We start from the raw sequence: 17,004 nt of genomic DNA, 5'->3' as shown, positions 1-17,004 counted from the left end.
AAGGAAAGGGTCTTGAAAGAGGTTACTCTCCACCCCCAGAAAGCGAATATGAGATACTGAACTTGATACATATGAACTGATTCAACCAAACTCCTTAACCCTTATTGGACACCTCACAAACCCTTCGGTCCAAAGACTCTGGTCTTTATTCCCTTTTCTCTCCAACAGATAGAACCTTAGAGAATAAGCAACTGAAGCAGATCTAGACAGAGGATGTTTTCAGTTTAGCTTCGAGTTTGAAGAAGATATGCAAAAAGTGCATGATAACAGGCCATGCCATCATGACCAGTGGATGGTCATCCTGCAGAAGTGGGAGCCCATTATCTATGACTCCTTCCCATCCATGATTCCCTTCTAGATAGAGCTCCAACGTCTCCCAAAGCATTACTGGCAACTTGACATGTTAAAAACAATTAGTAAGGAACTTGGAGAGTACCTAGATATTAAAACAATTGGTAAGGTACTTGGTGGTCTCCTCCAGACCAAGAAGACCACCACTAGAGAAAGAATCGTCAAATCCAGATCCCCAAACTCCTCCTCCTCCTCCTCCTCTAAATCTATTACCTATCCTACCACTCAATGTGGGATCTCTCCCACCTGTTATAACTACAAAAGACTAATTACTAGGTGAGCTATGAGAAGTAACTGTCCATTATTGTTATGTGATTGTTCTGTTGGCCAACTAAGAGTGCAGCCAAACGAGAAAGAGTTATCCAAGGCAAAGCTAGACAACTTATGAGTACTACGGCTGATAGAATCATCGCCTTTGCGGTCTCCTTTGTCCAAAATGCTTCCCCACCAATTGTTCCCCAGGGGATCTAGCCTCAGATTTAGGGAAAAAGACACCTCTAGAGGATCCTTCACAAGCAAAAGAAACTGAAATTATCACCAAAGAGAAAGGGGAAGACCTCCACTGGCAAAACCACCAACAAAAACTCCCCTCAGACTTAATGAAGTCAAGCGCCAAAAGAGGAACCTCATATAGAACTCCCCAAAGAAGATTAATGGCGCAAAGCAGAACCAAAAGCAACCTACCTCAAAAGCCGGAACAAGTAAAGGCAGAGCCCTAAGTGATCCATCCTCTTACCTAGGGGAGGCTTTCGCATCAAACCCTACTAAATCAAAGAGCCAAAACTCGTCAAACCCTAAGATCACTATAATAACGTCCTCAAAGAAAAGAAGGGGTGGATTTTCAGAATCCACCAACCACTCTTCCTAAGGTTTGTGAGCTAGAACTGTTGTGGGTTGGAGAACCCAATGACAGTCCAGAGGCTGAAGGACATAAAGAAGAAAGTATGTCCTAACCTTATTCTACTCAAGGAGACAAAAAACCAGTCGGATAGCGTCCTCCAATCACTCCAATGGATAGATTACCGCTCTCACCGCCTGGTTCCCCCCTCTCTCCAGGGGCGTGTGGTTTAGCATTTTTCTGGTAACGAATTATTGAGGTTGAGATACTAAGCTCTTGCCAAAGTATTATAGATACCAGAATAAAAGCCAAAGTAAGGTATTTTTACTCAAACGTTGTGTATGGTGAACCTAATAGATCCAAAAGGGTTGCGGTGTGGGAAAAGCTTACAGCACAAATGGATTCTGGATCGGCGCCTTGGTTTCTCACATGAGACTTTAATGATATTATCAATAGTAATGAGAAATATGGAGGCCATTCCAGACCAGAAGGATCTTTCTATGACTTGAGATCCCTCATGTTCACCTGTGACTTGTATGATCTTCAACATAGAGTAAATATTTTTATCATGGAGAGGAAAGAGATAGATATACATATCTGGTCAGATGCAGACTTGACAGAGCTATGGCAAATAGTGAATGGACTATTGCTTACCCTTCAGAATGTAGCGAGTACCTGTGGTTTGAAGGTTCTGATCACCGCCCCCTAGTATCCTCCTTTTATCCTGTTAAAAAGAAAAAAGTATCCAAAATCTCTCAAAATCATTGTTATGGATTTTTTAAATAAATATAACGTTATTAGATTAGGACCCGTGCTAGAGCACGGGTTGAAATTTATTTTATTTATATTGTAGTTTTTATATAAAATATAATTTATGTGATTGTTTTTAGAAGTTGTTGTAAATAAAAGTTAGGACCCGGGTTGAAATTTAGGACCCGGGTTAAAAGTGATTGTTTTTAAAAATTGATGTGGATAATATTAATTTTTGAGATTTTGTTGCCTATGTATGGTTAATTAAATATTCTGTGGAGATTTTTTTTTATAGAATATCCTTTCTAAAAGGATCTGAAATCGAGATTTAACTGATGGTTACAATCCATATAACCTATAATCTATCAAATAATCAAATAATTAATTTTATAACCCATATTATATAGTCTACAAAAAAGGTTGTGTACTTCTGTTTTATTATATAGGGGATGTTTTCAATAACAATTGATTTCATATGATTTTTAAAAATTGATGTTTGAATAACAAGAGATTTTAAGTGATCTCGATTAATTTTATAAAAATCTCATTTTTAATAACAGGAGATTTAGAAAGAGATTTTAATAATATATGGGGATATATTATCTAGAGTATTGCAAATCTTTATAAGGTATGTTATATAATTTTAAAGGTTTATAAATTTTTATTAAATATGTATATTGCAAATCTTTATTAAGGTATGTTATATAAGGTATTGTTAATCTTTGTAATTAAGGCATGTTATATAAGGTTATCTAAATCTTTATAAGGCATTGTATAGAGCCATAGAGGGTAAGACTCATCCAGTCATCGTTGACTTCGACTAATATAACGAATCTTCATTCTTCAACCATTAGATCACCACGATTAGTTAAGGTCTTAAGGATAGTCTTTTCCTATATTTTTGTGTTTTTGTTTTTCTTTATTTAACTTTCTTAAAAGGGTTTGAATTTGTTGCACTTTGTCTATTATAAATAGCCAGCCCATCAAACCCCTACAGAGCATTAGGGCTATAACATTCCATCAAGGCCATGAACAAGCTAACTTGTCTCTTCCCTCTCCTCTTTCTCATCCCCCTCTTAGCCTCATGTGCCGAAAAAAAACAGGTTCCTATTATTATTACTTGATTCTTTTCAGATTCAGAATAATCATTTCTACACTTTAATGTTCACTGATTCTCAATTCCAACTATGCCTTGATTTTCATACCCAAAAAAAAACGCTATGCCTTGATTTGTTAACATATGGGGTCATAATTCTTAGTCAATTCCTCACATTTTCATGTTTTCATCTTTTTTATTTTTTCGTAGGTGTATATAGTCTATTTTGGAGAACATAAAGGTGATAAAGCCTTACATGAAATAGAAGAACATCATCATTCTTATCTTCACTCGGTTAAAGAATCCGAAGAAGAGGCTAGAGCATCGCTCTTGTATAGCTACAAACATAGCATCAATGGCTTCGCGGCTGAGCTAACCCCGGACGAAGCCTCTAAACTAGAAAGTAAGTAAATAAATAAAAATAAAACCCGTCTGATATTTTGTTACGGCTAAAAAAGAGTATTAAGTAATAACTAAAACCCAATTCTGTTTTTTTTTGTAAACAGAATTGGCAGACGTTGTTTCGGTATTCAAGAGCCATCCAAGAAAATATGAAGCGCATACTACACGGTCATGGGAGTTTGTAGGATTGGAGGAGGAGGAAACCGATGACATTGATGCACGACCTCTAAAAACGATGTAGATGATCGGTTTCGTGTCGGGAGAAAGTTTTTAAGGAAGGCCAAACATGGTGATGGTATCATCGTCGGTGTTCTCGACAGTGGTAAGTTAAGCTGTCTCTAGCTACTAATTTATTTAGAATATGATTGTTTCCTGTTAGTTATAAAATGAGAAAATAGATTTTCATTAACTAATTGATTTATTTTTGGGTAAGTGCAAGACTAAAAATTTGGATAACATGAGTGGAAAGAATAAAATTGTGGTTATTCATGTGAACCTTTGTGTTATCCTTACTTTGTATTTTCCTTTGTCTTCTGCTTCCTCACGCACGTCACATATAAGCGCCGCGATAAGAGCCATAAAATTAGTTTTCACAAATAAGATAATACTATTATTGTTTTGGATTCTGAGAATAATCACTGTTTTCTTTGATGAGAACGTACACCAAAACTTAAATGGACCTAACTCCAACGTTGATAGTTGAATTATTACGTGACTAGAGAAAAATGAATTGCGTTACGGTCAAGAATTCAAGATTCAAGGAAAATTTTGTAATTTATCTTTTTAGAATCGTTAGTTGCATCTCATTATTATATTAATCCATCATTATTGAGAGAATGGATTTTTTTTTTTTTTTGGGGAAATAAAAAAAAGGTGTGTGGCCAGAATCAAGGAGTTTCAGTGACAAAGGAATGGGACCTATTCCAAAGTCATGGAAAGGAATCTGCCAAACCGGAGTTGCTTTTAACTCTTCTCACTGTAACCGGTAAGAGATATTTTTCCTATCTTTTTTTTTCTCTTAGAAAATCATAGTAAATCTTCATTGATTTACTAAATATGTTGATTTTTAAGCTGCATAGCATATCTATAATTTCTATGTTTTGATTATCAAACAAATATGTAGAGATTCTTTTGATATATAGGATGTTGGCATCTGCATATCTACATATTCTATAACTTAAATCACGATATTTAAATCTAAAAAAAGCCAAATACATAAAACCAGAAAATTACAAATTTTAGCCAAAAAACACAGACACCATAACTAGAACATGTATGTATGAATTATAGGTCGGAAATAGATTAAAAGTAAACTATACGTCCACCAATTGGTTCTTTAGCAAAGATCCAAAGAACCTCATGCTTGCTGCAAGAATCTTCTTTTTATATATGATGATGTGATATGTTGTTCTATATTGATCATTAAATCCCTTTACATATATAGTTAAAAATTGTATAATTATGTAGAATAAAAGTCTTAAGTTTTGACTGGTACAATGACAGAATTCTGAAAATTGTATCACGACTTTAATTTGTAGTAGAAACTCATACTATTTTTAGTATAACATAGATTTTTATTTTTTATTTTTCAAGATTTAGCAACATTTCCCACATACGGGTATAGTTTTGAGTTCCACTGTCCGAAACATTAGGTCACAGTCTCAATGTTTTGTTGGGTTGCGATAATTGATCACCAACTTTTAAGCTTGCGTATCATCATCATTCACGAGAGCCACCTTTAATTATTATTCTATTCTCTGTTAGCAATATAAAACTATTTATATACAATGAATTATTTTCCCTGGCAGACCCTGTAACTGTTCACTTATGTAAGCCTGCCATCAAAACCATACAAATAAAACTGATTTGAGAAAAGATATTTATATTGGCTATTTTCATGCATGAAACCGAAACTTTGATAATTAATTGTTATATGCTGCAAGCTTTGGTATTATATGTAAGGGACAAAAACTTATTTGCTTCTTTCTAGATAAAAATTGTACACCCGTGACTTCTCACCCTTGTTTGTTTTATCATCAATTCTTATGTTTGTAATATCAATGTGTGCCCGAGTTTACGTGTCTGCATATTTAGCTTATATTTTTGTTGGAGGCATCTCAAATGTTTAGAATAAATAGAGAACTAAATTTTATAAAACACTATTGAAAGTATATTACGTTCTCAAAATTATTATTGTGAGTCATTTGTATGAGTGATTATTCCATGCACTAATCATAATTAACGTAATGGATTTTTTCCACTAATTACAGGAAAATAATTGGAGCGAGGTATTACGTGAAAGGATACGAAAAATATTTCGGAGCGTTCAACGTTACAGCAAACAAAGACTTCTTGTCGCCACGCGATCCCGACGGACATGGATCCCACACAGCCTCTACTGCCGTTGGTCGTCGGGTCTACGGTGCATCAGCACTCGGCGGTTTTGCAATGGGCTCGGCCTCGGGTGGGGCACCGTTATCTCGTCTAGCTGTTTACAAAGCTTGTTGGGCCAAGCCCAACGAGGAAAAAGTTGGCGGAAATGTCTGTTTACAAGAAGACATGCTTGCCGCGATCGATGACGCGATCGCTGATGGCGTTCACGTAATCAGCATTTCGATCGGAACGACCGATCCTTTGCCGTTTCAACAAGATGGAATTGCGATTGGAGCGTTGCATGCAATTAAAAGGAATATTGTGGTTGCGGCTAGCGCTGGGAATTCAGGGCCAAAGCCTGGGACTTTGTCGAATCCGGCACCGTGGATTATTACCGTTGGAGCTAGTACTCTTGATCGGGCTTTTGTTGGCGGCCTTGCTCTTGGTAATGGCTACACAATCAAGGTAATTAGACAACAACTAAAGATTTTAAAAAAGAGAGACAATTATGTGTTACATTTTTTGTATAATATATAGTTTATTTTTTGTTATGTAGACGGAGTCGATAACGGCATTTAAAATGGACAAATTTGCGCCTCTTGTTTACGCTGCTAACGTGGTTGTTCCCGGCATTGCATTGAACGATTCATCGTAAGATTTGCTCTCTTATTAATTTCGATCTTTGATCTTATTTAATTATATATTTGACTTAATTAACGATTTTATTTTTTCTTTGGTGAAGGCAATGTTTACCGAATTCACTAAGACCGGAGCTTGTGGCTGGTAAAGTGGTATTATGTTTAAGAGGAGCCGGTTCAAGAATCGGTAAAGGTATAGAGGTAAAACGAGCCGGAGGAGCCGGTATGATTCTTGGAAACGCCCCGGCTAACGGCAATGAAATTCCGTCGGACTCTCACTTTGTTGCGACTGCCGCTGTTACCCCAACCGTGGTCGAGAAAATTCTAGATTACATCAAAACCGATAAAAACCCGATGGCTTTTATTAAACCGGGGAAAACGGTTTACAAATACACAGCAGCTCCTTTGATGACCGGGTTTTCTAGCCGCGGTCCAAACGTGGTAGATCCCAACATTTTAAAGGTAAACTTCTTCTTGTTTTGTCTAATTCAAACAAAACCGAAATGAATCATAACCGGAATTAACCGGTTTGATAATTCTTTTTTTGCGGATGTAACAGCCGGATATTACCGCACCTGGACTGAACATACTGGCTGCATGGAGCGGAGCAGATTCACCAAGCAAAGTTTCAGTAGATCAAAGAGTTGCAGATTTTAATATTTACACAGGAACTTCAATGTCTTGTCCTCATGTTTCTGGTGCGATTGCTCTTCTCAAAGCTATTCATCCTAAATGGAGTAGTGCTGCTATAAGATCTGCTCTTATGACCACTGGTAAACAAAAAACTCATCGTTAATTGCGTTGGTTCGGTTTAGCTAAACCGAAATCTTTTAAATTGTATTTTGGATTTATCTAAATTTTTGTAAATTTTTTTCTTTGTTAGCTTGGATGACTAACGACGAGAAGAAACCAATCCAAGACGTTGATGGTTTACCCGCAAACCCATTTGCACTTGGGTCAGGACATTTCAGACCAACCAAAGCTGCAGACCCCGGTTTAGTCTATGATGCATCATACCGAGCTTACCTTCTCTATGGCTGCTCAGTTAATTTCACCGATATTGACCCGACATTCAAATGTCCTAGTAAAATCCCTCCCGGTTACAATCTCAACTATCCGTCCGTCGCGATCCCGAATCTAAACAGGATGGTGACCGTTAAAAGAACGGTTACAAATGTTGGAATTGGTAACTCGACAAGCACATACTTATTCAACGCTAACCCACCATCAAGTGTTTCGGTTGAGGCTATACCGAATGTGTTGGTCTTTAACCGGATTGGTCAGAAGCAGCGGTTTAAAATCGTGATTAAACCACGGACGGACCTGGTGTTGAATGCGACTGAAAAGGGTCAATACCAATTTGGATGGTTTAGTTGGACAGATAGTGACCATGTTGTGAGGAGTCCAATTGCTGTTTCCTTAGCTTGATTGTTGTTTGCTTAATTGGTATTTTTGGTTTGGATTTTATAGCGGTCAAAAGTGAAAGAAATAGAAACTCTTTTTTCTAATCACTCTATAGACTCCATTTGTTTAATAAATCAAAGAAGCATTGTCATCGTTGTTACTTGTGAAGCTGGTAGAAGAAGAAACCACGTATCGTTGTTACTCACGAGTTAAACAAGAAGCTTAACCAATAACCACTATGGTTACTTGTAATATATTAACAAACTAATAAAAATAAAAATATTTAGAAATGCCAAAAATTATGTGATGCCAAACACGGTGTGGTCTCTTGACAAAATTTCATAAGTGATGCAAGATAAGTTCTTCATAACTAAAATTCATTTTACACTTTTAATTTTTGGGTTTATAGTTGATATACTAAGCTCAATTAAATGTATTAACATAGTGCTTTTAGTTTTTTTTTTTCCGTGACAGTGCTTTTAGTTTAGTACGTAGAAATATGAATATGTATATATTTTCTTAAAACTAAAAACGAATTATTAATTATGAATTAAATTAAAAACTAAGGCTAAATAAAGAAAATATATTACATGTTCAAATTATTCATCATCTTCTCATGTACTAACGAATTATGATTTAAATTAAAAACTACGACTAAAAATAAATAAAATTTAGTACATATTCAATTACTCATCTTTTCATGTCATACAAACGGATGATGTTTATTTAAAGTTTTTTGTAATATAGGACCATAATAATGTTTATTTAAAGTTTTGATATTTATCGATATTTGAAAGTTTTATTTATGGTTTGGATTGGATTCGGGATGACCTGTAAGAATTAGACTTCAGAATCTTAGAGACATAATTTTTTTGGAATCATGGCTCTTTCAAAATATATTGTCTTTGAGTTTTTTGCGTTTCTTGAATAATACACAATAAAATTATGGCTGAATTCAAAAACAATGACACACTTATAAAATGTTTTATTAGTGTGGAGGGATTCCCAAAACGAATATGTTTAATGATACTATATTTTTCCACTTTTTGAACTTAAATTGAACCAGAATTAGATCAAAGGCCAACTGAATCCAACCGTACATACATCGAATCGAACTGTTATTAAATAAACTCCCATTTACTTTTGTGCCCATATAGTTACCATTATGAAGTTGAAATTTTTTATATACAAGTACTTTAAGATAAAATAATATAAATTTTTAAGTATTTATTTTTTATTTTTTTGTAAATTAGCATGAAGTATGGTTATTTTTGGAAAATGATATAAAGTTTAAGATCCAAGTATTTAATGAAAAATTAGAATATTTCTAATTTTTGAAATATTCAAGTTTTCTAATTTACAAGTAATTATCTTTGTTCAAGTTTTCTAATCTAAGAGGAATTATCTTTACTCAAATGAATTATCTTTCCTCAAAAACACATAGTCACATATCTTTACTCAAAGGTTAGCAAACCTTTTTTTAATGTCTTTTATACTCAAACCCCCAGATACTAGGGAATGGTATATGAAAGTGATATATATTTAAAACCTTACTAAGAAAAATACCCAATCAAATTTGTATCTAGATTCTCGGTTTTCTCTTCCTTAATTTAAGTTTTTTTTTTTTAACAAATTGTTACAAATTATGTAAGATTGTCGATTTTCTTTTTCTTTTTCTTTATTGAATAATACTGAAATGCCTAGAATATTCCATACTTATATCCCACCCAATCTTAGGTAAATGGATTTTCAGAAGATCATGTAGTATCGTAAAATAATACAAAATTTCAAGAAGAACTAACTCAGTATATATAAGATTTGATAAATTAATTTATTATCTAGCTAGCATTTATCTTATGAAAAAACGATCGATCGAACCTCCATAATTTGGTTGCACCATTTTAATTCATTTTTTTTTGTCGTCACATTTTGTTGTTCTTTGCTTGTCTACTATAAATAACCCATCAAATACCTAGTAAAGCTAGGGCAGTAATAACATTTCACCGGAAAACAAAAAGAATGAATATTAAGGCCATGAGACTAATTTTTCTCTCCCTTCTCCTACTTCTCATTCCTCTGTTAGCTTCATGCACTAAAGAGAAACAGGTTAATTTTTGGTGTTCACATTTATTCTATCCTTTGATCTCTTCAACACTTTAATATGCAGAGAATATCAATTCCAAATATGCATTGAGTTTGTTACGTAGGCTGTTCAAATCCCATATCATTTCCAATTTAAATATTCAAATTCATTATTTCTTAAGTTATCTTCTGATCACATCTCCATTTTTTTGGTGTTTAATATGTAGGTGTATATTGTTTATTTTGGAGAACATAAAGGTGATAAAGCATTTGATGAAATTGAAGCTCATCATCACTCTTATCTTCAATCCGTTAAAGAATCCGAAGAAGATGCCAAATCTTCGCTATTGTATAGCTACAAACATAGCATCAATGGCTTCGCGGCTGAGCTAACAGCGGACCAAGCCTCTAGACTCAAAGGTACGTAAATGCTAAAACAAACTCAAATTATATATTTTAATATATGCCTCAAAACTCAATATCATACATAGTTTTTTCTGTTCTTATATAAAGGACTGAGAGGAGTTTTATCGGTATTCAAGAGCAATCCAAGAAAGTATAAGCTCCATACGACAAGATCATGGGAATTTGTAGGGTTAAAGGAGGATGAAGGCGAAGATTATCGTGGTGATGGTAATGGTCGACGTCACAAATATGATATGAATGACCGGTTTCGTGTTGGGAGAAAGTTTTTGAACAAGGCAAAACACGGCGATGGGGTCATAGTTGGTCTTATCGATAGTGGTAAGTTTCTCCACAAATTAGATTATTTTTTCATGATCTTTGTTATTTTCATAAATTTTCATTTTTAAATTTTGAAACTAAAGCTTTCTAAGAAGTTTATTTTCCATATCTTTCACCAAATATTTTCTGCTAACAAAAATATCTTAACCATAAAAATAGATAAATTCGGTTACCAAGTATTTAGTTTGTTGGTGGGTTTTCATATACATTTTAATTTCTTTTTTTTCTCATTATTTTCCATATATATTTTATGTTCGTTAACCATTTTGAATAAGTAGTTCATACTTTGTCGTTATCTCTTAAACCATGCATGCAAAATAGAAAAACTCGGTTACCAAAATCTTTAAAGTATTTAGTTTGTTGGTGGGTTTCCATATCTAAATAGTACGTAGAGTAATGTACACCTGAGAATAATCAAAATGTTCTTTTGAATGAAAAACATATACATACTATACCCCACTCTATCTCTTTGGACTTCACACCTCACTTAATAGTTCGTTTATGAACGTAACTATAAAAAAGGGATTGTGTTTATCGTTTACGAGATCATGTTTCAATGAAAAGATTGGTTTGATATTGTTGTAGTATTAATTTACCATTCCTAACTTGTTGTTATATAAATTAATAAATATATAATATGGTATAATTAATTGGGATAACGACAATTTGATTATTCCGTGGGGGAGATAATAGGGGTGTGGCCAGAATCAAGGAGTTTCGATGACAAAGGAATGGGACCAATTCCAGAATCTTGGAATGGAATCTGCCAAACCGGAGTTGCCTTCAATTCTTCCCATTGTAATCGGTAAGAAAACTTATTTATTTCTTTTGTAAAGAAATATCTTCATTAATTTACTTAAGTATAATAATGAAAACTTTCTTACCTTCAACATGAACAATTTCACCAAAAATCTCAAGAAGCCATTTGATCAAATAAACTTACAAATTTCTGATTGACATTAGTCTAATTGTATAAATATATATGCACACTAGTACATGTATGATATGACGGCCAAAAAAAAAAAAAAAAGAGTACATGTATGATATATGTGCTGAGGAATTAACTTATGACTCATCATTTGACCAAAAGTTTTTCTTAAAAAATAAATAGTCTCCTAATATGTGCACTAGTTTAGTTTGATACCACAAAATAACCAGTTACGGTTATCACTTTTAGACTATCAAATGGAGTATTTTAGAAAGCGTTATTATTACAAATGATGCTCATCAGATTTTATCGTCATTAAATCACAGGAAAATTATCGGAGCAAGGTACTATGCAAGAGGGTACGAGAGATATTACGGACCGTTCAATGCCGAAGCTAACAACGACTTCTTGTCTCCACGCGACGCCGATGGACATGGTTCCCACACAGCTTCAACCGCTGTTGGTCGCCGAGTAAAGGGTGTTTCTGCCCTCGGCGGTATCGCAATGGGCACTGCTTCAGGCGGCGCTTCACTAGCTCGTCTCGCCGTTTACAAAGCTTGTTGGGCGATTCCAAACGCTGAAAAATACGTCACAAACACTTGTTTTGATGAAGATATGTTGGCTGCGTTTGACGATGCGATTGCTGATGGCGTCAATGTTATTAGTATTTCGATTGGAGCGGTTGAGCCGCAAACGTATTTAGAGGATGGAATCGCGATAGGAGCGTTACATGCTGTTAAGAGAGATATTGTTGTTGCGGCAAGTGCAGGAAATGATGGACCCGCGGGGGAAACTCTGTCGAATCCAGCTCCGTGGATTATTACCGTCGGAGCTAGTAGTCTTGATCGGTTTTTTGTCGGTGGTCTTGAACTTGGTGATGGCTATAAATTCGAGGTAATAAACTCAACATTAAAATATGTTACAAGTTACAACTTATTATTCTTATCCCGATAAATTATTGTGAATTATGACTATCTGAAATTTGGTACGTAAATAGGGTACTATATATATATATATATATATGCATTTTGGGTTATGGTTCAGTTTGAGGGTTTTGAGGTTTAGTTTTAGAGTTAACTAGGATTTATACGTTAGAGTTTCGGATTTATATATTATTATTCTATTTTTGATATAACTTTATATTATTTTTTCGATTAGTTAAAAGTTTTTATAAACTATATATGAAGTTAACATGAAGTTTTTAATTTTCTAGTCGGACTCATTAACGACACTAAAGATGGACAATTTTGCTCCTCTAGTCTATGCTCCTGACGTGGTTGTTCCCTGGGGTTCAAGGAACGAAGCATCGTAAGTTTTTTTTTTTCCTTTTTATTATTATAAGAAGTTTAAGATTTATTTGGACTAATTCATTTATTTTTTATTTTTTTGTGTGGTGAAGGCTATGTTTACCCAATTCACTTTCACCGGATCTTGTAAAAGGTAAAGTGGTATTATGTTTGAGAGGTTTCGGTTCAGGTTCAACGATTGGTAAAGGTCTTGAGGTAAAACGAGCCGGAGGAGTCGGTATGATATTAGCAAATTCTCGGGATAACGATGCGTTCGACGTTGTGTCTCATTTCGTACCGACTGCTTTGGTTTTCTCATCCACGGTCGATAGGATTCTCGATTACATCTACAATGACTATGAACCCGTGGCTTTCATCAAACCAGCAGAAACAATACTTTACCGTAACCAACCAAAAGATTCGTTTTACCCATACAAACCGGCTCCTTTTATGACTAGTTTCTCTAGTAGAGGCCCAAATTGGGTAGATGCTAACATTCTAAAGGTAAAACTCTTTTGTTCTTATGACTTCAATTTTTTTCTAACTCTAATACATAACCCTTTTTATGGGGTTTTACAGCCGGATATTATCGCGCCAGGATTGAATATATTGGCCGCATGGAGCGGGGCAGATTCGGCGAGCAAAGATTCGATAGACCAACGTGTTTCAGATTATAGTCTTGACTCAGGAACTTCTATGGCTTGTCCTCATGTTGCTGGTGCAATTGCCCTTCTCAAAAGCATGCATCCCACATGGAGTAGTGCTGCTATAAGATCTGCCCTCATGACCACTGGTAACAAAATTTTCTGGTTCAAAATAACTAAACCGAACTGATGATTAGAAGTATCCAATCCGGTTTTCGATTCATTTTCAGTTTGAAACCGTTGGTTTAATACTTTTTGGTCCGGCCAAATATACAACTAAACTGATGAATTGTTTTATTGTAGCTTCGATGACCAACCAGGACAACGAACCAATCCAAGACTATGACGGCTCTCCCGCGAACCCATTTGCGCTTGGGTCAGGACATTTTCGACCAACAAAAGCTGCGTCTCCCGGTTTAGTCTACGATGCATCATACGGATCTTACCTTCTCTATTGCTGCTCGGTTGGTTTAACCAATATTGATCCGACGTTCAAATGTCCTAGTGAAATCCCTCCCGGTTATAACCTAAATTACCCTTCAATCTCAATTCCATACCTCATTGGGACAGTGACCGTCACGAGGACGGTCACATGTGTTGGACGATCAGCTAATTCAACAAGCGTATATGTCTTTAAAGCTCAACCACCGTTTGGTGTCAATGTTAAGGCTGAACCGAATGTTTTGGTTTTCGATCGTATTGGTCAGAAGAAGCAGTTTAACATCATTTTCACGACAAATCCATACGAGTTTACAGGTGAGGCTAGGAGGGATCGATATCGGTTTGGATGGTTTAGTTGGAGCGATGGACATCATGTTGTGAGGAGTCCAATTGCTGTTTCATTAGTTTGATTACTGCATGCTTTGTTTGCTTGTTTAGGGTATTTTAATTAGTTGTTTAGACTCTTTTTTTGTGTGGCTTTAGTTGTTTCAAAATTATATTATGGTTGATTTTATTGGTTTTTATTCATTATTGGGATAATTGAAAGAGATAAATTTTCTGATAATTTATCTAGCTCTCATTTTAATTTCTCAATACAAATTGTTCTTTTTTTGTGTGCTACAAAATACTAAACCTGCCAAAGATGATCCGATCCATGTACATGTTTCAAAGGCATCCATATATCTAGTTCTACAACATTCCAAGAATTAAAAAAAATTTCAATCTTCAAGATGATATATATCGTGTTACCTCGTTTCATGAGTTTGTATTAGCACGACTTGCCTCGCACAATTCGTCTGTTAACTAACGACGCCACGCAATCGCAGCAGAAAGGGACTGTTGTGTTGTGTTGTGTTGGACCAAAAACAAAAACGTGGCACTAAAGAACCCTAAAGCTTGTAATGTGACACGTGGATGGATATGAGTGGTTAAAACTGGATTTAAGCGTGTAACCGCGTACACGCGTGACGTTAAGGTTGAAAACGCGTAGTGCGTTTCCTCCGGACGCGGCGCTCTGGTTGTGTTTTATGGCTTTACACCGACTTCAGCTTGTATTTTCCTAATCATTGTGTTATTTTGTTGTTGGAGATACTCAATAAATTAGATGATCAGATCTTCATTAATAATTAAGATTCTCAATTGATAATTGAAAAAAAAAAGGTTGACAGAAAAGTTTCATGCAATATTTATAAAACAATAATTCATAGTCAAGTCAACAATTTTATATATAGAGTGCATTCAGTTAATGACTATAGATTAAATATCAAAATAGTTGTTTATTTTTTAAAATCTTTTTAACAAAAAAAAAAGTTAAAATATTTTTGTTAATAAAAATACCTATATATGATGATTAAGTAATAATTACTTAATATGAATTCAAAGCATTCTTGTAACATTTTGAAGATTATGGTAAAAGAAAGTGTAAACTTATGTTATTCTTCCTTTTTAAAATTTGTAAACAATGAAAATCATAATTACACAACGATACTTAATGAATAAAATCAAAATAATTAATTATACACGGCAATGAAATTTTGAGTGATGATGAAGAATCAGATGAAGCTACCACGTATTCACCCAAAGATATCTTAATGACGACATCACATTTGAAATACTAGATTTGCTTATACGTACACGTATTCAAACAAAAACACATGTACATTTACATTTCTATACGTAGAGCTTACGTGTGTATATAAGACATAAGATTCTCTATTCCAACATATGTGTCTCAATCGGTCTATAAATTTCATTTTCTCTCATTGTTATCTTTTCTTCTCCATCCTCATCGATCATAATATCTCTCTTAACATTCTTTTCTTTTTCATATTACGATGATGTCCGAAGAATATCAAGAATCAGACATTATATTTTCCGACCAAACCGTATTCCCAAACTATAACCAAGAAACTAAACTCTCTAACACTAGAAACGTCGAGAAGAGTAGAAGACGACGGGAGAGGGTGGAGAAAACGTCTCCGGTGAGAATCCCGACGAATAATTTCCGGTTTATGGAATGGGACACGGCGGAGGAAGATGAGGACAAGACTCCTCCACACGTTATAATCGAAAGAAGAATGAAAGAGCAAATAGCGTTTTCGGTTTGTACTCTTAAAGGAAGAGACTTGAGCCGTCACCGGAACTCCGTTCTTAGGATGACCGGATTTTTAGAAGCTTGATTTTTACTTAACCGTCACCGGAACTCCGTTCAATTTGTTTTATTTTCCATTAATTGAACGGTTTAGTGTTGGGAGATTTTTTTTTTCCCGGTTGGGTTTTGTATTGGATAAATCCCCAACATGTCTTTGTACTATCTTATTGAGTTATATTATTTGGTTACTTGAGAAGAGGAGAACCTAAAATATAATGTCAAGGTTAACTACTTAAATTTGGTTTTGAGTTTGTTTGCGAAGTAATTGGTTTCTTGGCTTATGGACTTTGTCTTTGGTCGCGTCCATTTGATTATGCAACTTGCTTGCTAACGTGAGCTGGATGTTAAATATATTTTTATGGTCTCACTTGGTAATACAAAAGTAAATAGGTAACCCTAAGAATAAAAATGTTTGATTCGTATTTGTTTGGCAATGCATATGTGTTAGATATATTTTACATATATCATGTGATGAAATCGATCCATTGGTAAATATTGTTTCGAGTGTATAAATTTATAATTCGAGTTTGTAACGAGTTAGTTGTCTATTAGTAGTTTTAGAAAACATTGTAACGTAGTCATTGTAAAATAATTTTCCGGAAATGTATATACTAGCAAGTTCTATATATCAAGTCATCTCAATGAAAGTTGAATAGTAGTAGTCAGCATTCAACAGTAGCTATGAGTTGGTCGTTCTAAATAAACAAAAGAAGGAATAATTAGTAAACAAAATGAATTGTAGAGTAATTAATTAATAAGTCTAAACTAATTAATAATTTCTTACTGTAAAGTTCGACATGTATTTGTTCTGCCAAGTTGAATCCATATGTGTGTACGTTGGACATATTTATTAAAGAAGGTTTGCATGTTTTAAA

The 17,004-nt window shown here is 34.6% G+C and overlaps 3 protein-coding genes across 4 annotated transcripts; all 3 read left to right on the top strand.

Moving 5' to 3' along the window:
• The first annotated feature begins 2,691 nt into the window (after window positions 1–2,691).
• On the top strand, window positions 2,692–8,005 carry LOC104771798 (subtilisin-like protease SBT5.6). Its single transcript, XM_010496380.3, is given in 11 exon segments — window positions 2,692–2,812; window positions 2,915–3,042; window positions 3,246–3,438; window positions 3,542–3,663; window positions 3,666–3,759; window positions 4,311–4,422; window positions 5,708–6,275; window positions 6,367–6,461; window positions 6,553–6,910; window positions 7,008–7,221; window positions 7,332–8,005. Coding segments are annotated over 10 exon segments (2,376 nt in total). The 5' UTR covers window positions 2,692–2,812; window positions 2,915–2,967; the 3' UTR covers window positions 7,877–8,005.
• A 1,651-nt stretch (window positions 8,006–9,656) lies between these two features.
• Window positions 9,657–14,542, top strand: LOC104771797 (subtilisin-like protease SBT5.5). 2 transcript variants are annotated; one of them, XM_010496379.3, is made up of 9 exons: window positions 9,657–9,958; window positions 10,162–10,354; window positions 10,448–10,678; window positions 11,372–11,483; window positions 11,933–12,500; window positions 12,820–12,914; window positions 13,006–13,396; window positions 13,472–13,685; window positions 13,840–14,542. In XM_010496379.3, exons 1-9 carry the CDS (start codon window positions 9,872–9,874, stop codon window positions 14,385–14,387), a joined length of 2,439 nt encoding a protein of 812 aa, XP_010494681.1. In that variant the 5' UTR covers window positions 9,657–9,871; the 3' UTR covers window positions 14,388–14,542. The 2 variants fall into 2 exon arrangements, with proteins under 2 accessions (XP_010494681.1, XP_087360467.1); XM_087504341.1 differs by having other exon boundaries at window positions 9,785–9,958; window positions 13,006–13,685.
• A 1,097-nt stretch (window positions 14,543–15,639) lies between these two features.
• Window positions 15,640–16,366, top strand: LOC104771796 (protein S40-2). Its single transcript, XM_010496377.3, has one exon. The coding sequence runs from the start codon at window positions 15,813–15,815 to the stop codon at window positions 16,155–16,157; it is 345 nt and encodes a 114-aa protein (XP_010494679.1). The 5' UTR covers window positions 15,640–15,812; the 3' UTR covers window positions 16,158–16,366.
• The last annotated feature ends 638 nt before the right edge of the window (window positions 16,367–17,004 follow it).

The sequence above is a fragment of the Camelina sativa genome, chromosome 20 (assembly GCF_030686135.1).
Source record: "Camelina sativa cultivar CO46 ecotype springtype chromosome 20, ASM3068613v1".
Taxonomy (NCBI): domain Eukaryota; kingdom Viridiplantae; phylum Streptophyta; class Magnoliopsida; order Brassicales; family Brassicaceae; genus Camelina; species Camelina sativa.
The sequence above is the reverse complement of the archived record's forward strand: the minus strand, read 5'-3'. Positions and strand labels throughout refer to the sequence as shown.